Here is a 7958-nt window from a genome sequence, read left to right as displayed (position 1 = left end):
ACGTCTTTAACTTCTCTTGGATTTCAGCAACATCAGCAATTTCCCCGAGAGACAGGAGAAATACTGACTAACAGCTTGTACAATTAGCTATCTGACTTGGAGGTTGATTCACTTTTTAGGACGAAATCACCGCACTTTGGCCCAATAGGCTGCCTGTCAAGTGACAGGCAGCCTATTGGGCCAATAAAAGTGTGGGGATCTCGTCCTCCAAAGTCACTGGACCTGACAGGATCCAGAGTGGGACAATTGGACAATTGGAGCAGCCATTCATTTTGGGGCAGCTCAAGTAAGTTAGTAGTGCATGCTACAGCAGTAGCATGCCTACTTTGAAAACTTTACTTGCGCTGCCATACTAAGCTACGCTGCTTGAGCAGTGTAGCTTAGTGAATCAACCCCTACTGATTTGTGTGTGAGCCAGATGTAGCCATCAAAAGAGCCACATGTGGCTCACGAGCCATAGGTTCCCTACCCCTGGTCTATAACTATATGTGATTTTTCTTCTTAAAACAGAAGGAAACTTGCAATAATTCAGTTCTAAGGCCTGGTGCACACCAAAAACCGCTAGCAGATCCGCAAAATGCTAGCAGATTTTAAAACGCTTTTTCTTATTTTTCTGTAGCGTTTCAGCTAGCATTTTGCGGTTTTGTGAAGCGTTTTTGGTGTAGTAGATTTCATGTATTGTTACAGTAAAGCTGTTACTGAACAGCTACTCTAACAAAAAATACCTGGCAAACCGCTCTGAAGTGCCGTTTTTCAGAGCGGTTTGCGTTTTTCCTATACTTAACATTGAGGCAGAAACGCATCCGCAATCCAAAATCTGCAGCAGCCCGGGAGTATGCGTTTCTGCAAAACGCCTCCCGCTCTGGTGTGCACCAGCCCATTGAAATACATTACCCTAGCGGATACGCACCCGCAAGCGGATCGCAAACCGCAGCACAACTGCTCTGGTGTGCACTAGGCCTAAGTGAACATTTGTGGTTACCCACAATGCACCACCACTGAATAATGAATTATCTCTTCATGCCCCTGTAAGCCAGGCTAGCATCCAGTATCGCTGGTGTATAGCAAGTCTATAGCTTTAAATTTTACATAGCCACATCAACAACACATATAGACAGCCTGATCAGGACTTACCACAAATGTTCACTTAAAGGAGTTATCAGGCATGTTATAGCAAAATAATTGCTACTTACCCGGAGCTTTGTCCAGCCCCAAGCTCCCAGCATGTCCCTCGCCGCAGCTCTGCCGTCAACCGTTCACCGCCTCTACCTCTCGGTCCGCGCTGATAACGTCAGGCCGACCTGGAGGTTGGCCTGTTTTGCGCCTGCGCGAGCGGCGCTGTCAATCACCGCCACGTGGACTGGAGCGTACTGCGCAGGTGCATTAGTTCTGTGCCTGCGCAGTACACTCCGGTCCATGTGGCGGTGATTGACAGCGCCGCTCAAGCAGGCGCAGTACAGGCTGACCTCCAGGTTGGCCTGACATCATCAGCGCAGACCGGGAGGCAGAGGCAGCGAACGGCTGACGGCAGAGCTGTGGCGAGGGATATGCTGGGAGCTTGGGGTTGGGACGAAGCCCCGGGTAAGTAGCACTTATTTTGCTATAACATGCCTGATAACTCCCTTAAAGCTGAATGATTGCAAGTTTCCTTCTGTTTTAAGAAGGCAAATCACACCAAGCATTCCTTATTAGTAGGAGGGCTTTTGCTGTCTCTTTTAGCCCCCTATACATTCCTAGTGGTTTGGGTCACCCCAAGCTGCTTGGTAACTCCGGTCTATAAATAAAAGAGTCTCAGTGGAAAAGGATGAACAGGACAGCCAGGCAATTTGCCTTGAATCTTTGCCTCTAAGACTTATAGGGCTTGCTGCAATGCTAAAGCAGTGTACTTTAATGTGAAAAAGGGTGGCCGCTAATGCATGCCTTACATAGCAGCGCTCGCTGCTATGTAAGCCCCTTACCTTCCTTAGAAGCGTGCCTTACATAGATAGGAGCGTGCCTTACTTAGATAGGAGCGTGCCTTCCTATACATAGTAACTATGCATAGGAAGGCATGCTCCTATCTAAGTAAGGCACACTCCTAAGGAAGGCACGCTCCTATCTAAGGAAGGCACGTTCCTTAAATAGCAGCGTGCACTGCTATGTAAGGCATGCACTATTAGCGGCCGCTCCTTCACATTAAAGCGGAACTGTTAATAGTTTTTAAACACAGTGTCACTTACCTGGGGCTTCTGCAAGCCCCCAGCAGCCGTCCTGTCCCGCTCTGGTCCTGCCTGAGCCTCTGTTTTCCCGCAGCTAGCTGCTTTCGGTTTCGGGCCACTGCGTCTGCACAGCTCTGGCCACGCGTATCCTTTCTTTGTGTCCCCTGCTATTGCAGAGGGGAACGCGAAGAAAATATACACTTGGCCAGAGCCGCGCTGGCATCGACTTAGAAGTCTAGGAACAGAACGGAACGGCGGTGGGAGAGCGGAGGCTCGGGCAGGACCGGCGCAGGACAGGGTGGCTGCTGGGGACTTGCAGAAGCCCCAGGTAAGTGAAATATTGTGTTTAAAAACTATTTACAGTTTGTTTTAAGGTACGCTGCTTAATAGTACAACTTAGTGAATCAAGCCTATAGACTCTGAACAAGCATGCAGAGCAGATGTTTTACTGGATTTGCTGCATGCTTGTTTCAGGTGTGTGATTCAGACACTGCTGATATATAAAATATCAGCAGGATTGCAGGCAACTGGTATTGTCTAAAAGGGTTGATTTTTGCAGTGGCTCTCTACCGTATTTGTTCCACTCACACCATTCTTTGACTTCAGACACCAGCCTCTGCTGGTGATTCACTGGGTTGTAGGTCCTCATGATTTATTCACCTTTTTCCTGTTTCTCTCCAAGGTTCTTGAGCCAATAGCTCTCATTATATGTGCACGTTTACCTATTTGCACCCTATTATCTGCTTCACTTTTCTTCTCTTCCCCATTTGCTACTCACTTTTATTTGAGCCTGGTACTTCACTGTTTACTGTTTATTACATATGACTACATGCAGGACGACAGTTATGCACTTAGCACTTTACTATCATGACTGATGCTTTACCTTAATACTCCCACCAGGTGGCAGGGTTGGAGATGCATTCTTTGATATAATATTTATTGTTTATCATGCATTTATTCATATCCCACGAGATGGTTGTTTTTAAATTATTTTAATGTTGCTTGTTTTGTATAATAAAGACATTTACTGTTGATATTTTTTGAGTCGTTTGGTATTTTTGTGGACCTGTCTTGTTCCTTTTCTTTTTTGAATTTTGATTTATTGAAAACACGCTGTATTTCCCCTCTGCACTATATCACCTCTGCAGAATAGAATTCACATTCTGAAATTTATCAAGGTGGCAGCATCTTCAGTCTTATCAGGTGATCAATGCGGAATGTTTGTTTACTGAGAGTTCTATGCATGGAAGGAGATACTGCTTGGCAGTTGGAAACTTAAAGGGACACTTACGCCTATCCAAAAAAATGAGTTTTACTCACCTGGGGCTTTCCTCAGCCTCCTGCAGCTGATCGGTGCCCTCGCAGCCCCGCTCCGATGCTCTTGGACCCGCCGGCGACCACTTCCGGTTTCGCCGTCACCGGCCGACAGGCATGGGAACGCGAGTGATTCTTCGCGTTCCCAGCCACAGTTGCGCCCCCTATACTGCTATTGCGGCAAGGGCCCCTATACTGCTATTGCGGCCTTCCTTGACGCAATAGCAGTATAGGGGGCGCAATTGTGGCTGGGAACGCGAAGAATCACTCGCGTTCCCATGCCTGTCGGCCGGTGATGGCGAAACCGGAAGTGGTCGCCGGCGGGTCCAGGAGCATCGGAGCGGGGCTGCGAGGACACCGATCAGCTACAGGAGGCTGAGGGAAGCCCCAGGTGAGTAAATCTCATTTTTTTGGGTAGGCTTAAGGTTCACTTTAAGGTACTTAACACTGGCTCGAATTCCCACCGATATACATCAGATTCGATCAATGTGATCGAATCTGCTGTGAAATTGATAAAGAAAACGCTGACCGATCAACCGATTGCCATCCAACATCGGTCGATTCAGTCAATCAGTCCTGACGGAAGCGCATCGCTAACGGCGTTCGATTTGGTGACAACCAGCGCAGCAATAACATTACCTGTCCAGCCGGCGCGAGTCCCGGGGTCCTTGCTGTTGCTTCTTATAGCTGGCCTTCTTCTCCATATCCTCTTTACTTCCTGTGTGGCCTGTGACAAGCAGAAGTTCAGGTAATGTTATTGATAGGTAATGTTATTGCTGCTGGCCGGGGCAGCAGGAATGACCTGGGTGCGGCAAGGCAGGCGGTAGTGGTGGCTCCACAAGTTTTGAATCGATTTCATGCTGAAATCAATTCAAATCTGTGTGCAGTGTATGGGCAGCCAATAGATCCCTCTGTGATCAGATTAGATCAGAGAGGGATCCATCTGTCGGTCGATCTGGTGGCTATCGACCAGTGTATGGCTACCCTTATTTCCCACGATGCAACGAAGTTCATAGACAGGAAACTGTCAGGGCCATGGCAGGAACATCACACTGTGGGAGGGGTTTCACCACAATATCGACCATACCGATGCCCATGATGATCTATTTGATAAAAGGTAAGATTTCTTGTGGGAAAGGGGGTATCATATCAGCTATTGATTGTGATGACGTTCATTCTGGGGTTGAAGTTCCTCTTAAAAAACAAAACAAACAAAACATAAAAAAGTAGTTTTTTTCCTGTTTCCTTTGGAAAAGAAAACGAAAATGTCAACCTAACAACCATAACAATCTAACAACAGTCGTTCAGGAAGATGGTGCATTCATTGGCAGCCATGGCCACAGGATTCTGGCCTTTTCTTGTTTTTCTTCCCTTTTCCATACCAGTTCACCTTGTTTTCCCCTGAAGGTGTGCAGTGTGATCCAGTGTAGCCTGGGACGCTGGTGCGCATTGTGGGGAGTCCTGGACCTGAAGTTTTTCCCCTTGGCACTGCCTAGGTCTGTTGTCTTTGCAGGTACAGGCCGTGTGGAGTCTACCGCTACTGCCCAGGAGATCAGGGCTCCGCTGAGGTAGGAAGACATCACTCTGATCGGGAAACCTTTGGCCTTGCTGGATGTTGGCTCCATCCATCCATCCATCCATTGGCTGCTGCTGCTCCACCATAGCAGCGACACCACCGGTTTAGCTCCTACATGATATGCAGGGGGTGGGGGGTTCGATTTAGGCAGGAAGTATGTGCGGGCAGATAGTGTGCAGGGGGGGAGGGGTAAGGGTTAGGCGTTGGGTGGGAGGTTCTGTTATGAGAGTAGGGTTAGGTTTGGCCACAGTAGTATATTGGTATTTAATACCGATATTTTACACTTTTAATGTAAAATATCGGTATTACTCAGCCTTACTAGGCGCCCAAATTTCCAGACGGCTTTAATTAATGTATTCGGGGCAGTGAGTTGACACACCGAACTATTCTGCAACGCAACTGCGAACGGGGCTCCCGTACAGTCCACTAAATAGATCATTTATTATGTCAATGTGAACAGAGCTCAGTTTTTTATTGGAATTTGTGTTCTGCTTCACCTTGTCAAAATCAATTTTAAAGTTCAATTTTAAATTTTTAAATTTAAAGTTCAATTTTAAAGTTTCATTCCATCCCTTTACATAGGTTTAACAAAGCAGCTTGGGATGACCCTAAACCACAAGGAAATATAGGGGACTTAAACCGAAAAGCCCTACCACTAAAAACTTTACATATGGTAGGTATAAACATACATTTATACATTTTCACTTCATATTCCCTTTAAGTATTTCCAGATGTTTTGATAAAAAACAATGCAGTAGAATGCGCTGCTCTTTATCTGATAGGATAGTAAGTACGGTTAGGGCTGTTAGTAGCCCTACTACTGTTAGGGCTGGGTACCCTTTGTGAGGGAGGCTGTAGCACTGCCACATGAGATAGAGCAGAGAGGCTAGGCTGGCCAATAGGGGCCGCCCCTATCCGGTGACAGGAGCAGTCACGGCTGAGGTCACTCAGCGATGGGCGTGGCTCGGGGTCTCCAGAAGTGCGGATGAGAGGGGCTACACGAGGAGGAAGATGCGCCCGTTCTTCATTGTTTTCGTGGCCGCCGTGATTTGCCGCGCGGGCGCCGGCACCGGCACGGAGAGCGCCATTACTGTGACGTTATCTCCGCAGAGCGAGGAGACGGCGAGCCCGGTGTCCGCCTCCAGCGCCGTCTCTCCTGGAGTAGACCCTGTGCTGGCGGCTCGGGCACAGCGCCACAACCTGCTGCTGCTCTTCCAGCGCTACGGAGAGAATAACCAGAGCCTGACAGTGTCCGGCTTCCGGCAGCTTCTCCGCACTCTGGTGGAGGAACGGAAGAGGCGGATGGACATCGGGCGGTCGGAGCACCGGCACAAACACCACGACCACCAGCACCAGCACGAGCACCACCATCATCACCGTCACCACCACCATGCCCACCACAACATCCATCATCATGCTGACCTGCCGCCCAGCCCCAGTACATGTGAGGAGAGGAGGAAGAGGCGACATGTGACCTCTGTTACCAATGCCAGCCCAGATAACAGCTCTCCCCTGGCAGCACAAGTGGAGGTGATAACCAAAATATGGGCCTACTTTTGTCCTATAAATGGCACATTTATATATTGTAAATTCCTTTTATGAGTAAAGGCTCTGCATGATCTCTCCAAGCAAGCAATGTAACCATATGTATAACCATAAGTATGTTGGGGCCCTATGATAAGCCTCAAGTTGCACAATAATGAAAGTCTTACCAAAATGTATGTAATACAAGGGTAAACTGAGTAAATTATACTTTAAATGAATAGTTAAGTAGTCCATCATATTTCATAGAAGTGGTAAGATTGAACAATCAAGATTGTATTATTAGTTGCCACTTATGGAAGCTTTTGGTTGTCATACTTTTCATAAAAGGACTGAGAAAGTCAAAGATGCCAATAAGTGACTGGTATGCAAATTGAACCATTCAGATGCATTGCCTCCTGAGTTTGACTGGCTGAATTCCACGCTGCATACAAATGCCTGCAAATCAGAATTCAGTTGGCTTATGTATTGGCATATAATGGCAGATTCGACCATTAGATAGACCCCTCTCTGATTAAATCTGAGAGGGGTCTGTTGCTGCTAGTATAGTCCACACACAAATCTAGGCACTAGTCTACTTTAGGGGGCCTATCAGGAAACCTCATGGGGAACACTTTAGAGTTAAAGGTGGCCACACACCATACAATTTTTTAAATATCTGTTCAATTTAAGAATTGCAATCAATTTTTCTGACTGTAACATTTCAAAAATATGACCAATGTACCACACACGTGTTCAATTTTTCCCTCAATTATGATAAAAATGATTGGAAACTCAGAGAAAATTGCTAGTGTGTGTATATTAATAAATTGGCAATCTAACACACACCATACAATCTTTAGTGGAAATTGAAGAGAAATATCTGGCATTCCGGATCAATTTAAATCGAAAAAAACGGGAAATCCGATCAGATTTTTCAGTCGAATGAAAAAAAAGCTTTCGATTTTTTTTGAGAGATACGATCGTTTTTATCGAATTACTGTAAAATCGCATCATTTTATTGTATCGTGTGTGGCCACCTTTAGTCTACTTTAGGCCTCGTTCACATCACTACACACAGATGGCCATGCGTTTGGAATGCAACGCGTACGATCGCACACCATCTGTGTTTCCGTGTTGCATTGCTGATCCCATTCACTGTAGTGAATGAGTCAGCCGTGCGTTTTGCCAAAAAATGCGTGCAGTATGTGAACATCAGACAATGCAGTCTATGCACTTCTGATGTTTGTGCGTGTCTGCCTCCTACACGCGTTGCTGAAATATGGACGGCAGTGCGTGTAAGGTGAACGAGGCCTTAGGGGACCTAGCCGGAAACCTCATGGGGAACA

General features: G+C 46.8%; 1 protein-coding gene across 1 annotated transcript in view; it reads left to right on the top strand.

Moving 5' to 3' along the window:
* Window positions 1–5977: 5977 nt before the first annotated feature.
* Window positions 5978–7958, top strand: part of SLC39A6 (solute carrier family 39 member 6) — a 44580-nt gene continuing 42599 nt past the window's right edge. The window contains exon 1 of the mRNA XM_068236702.1: window positions 5978–6618. Within this exon, the coding sequence (XP_068092803.1) occupies window positions 6100–6618 (519 nt within the window). The 5' untranslated portion in view covers window positions 5978–6099. The remainder of the gene's footprint in view (window positions 6619–7958) is intronic.

This window comes from Hyperolius riggenbachi, chromosome 5 (assembly GCF_040937935.1).
Source record: "Hyperolius riggenbachi isolate aHypRig1 chromosome 5, aHypRig1.pri, whole genome shotgun sequence".
Lineage (NCBI taxonomy): Eukaryota > Metazoa > Chordata > Amphibia > Anura > Hyperoliidae > Hyperolius > Hyperolius riggenbachi.
This window is presented reverse-complemented; position numbering and strand designations above follow the sequence as displayed.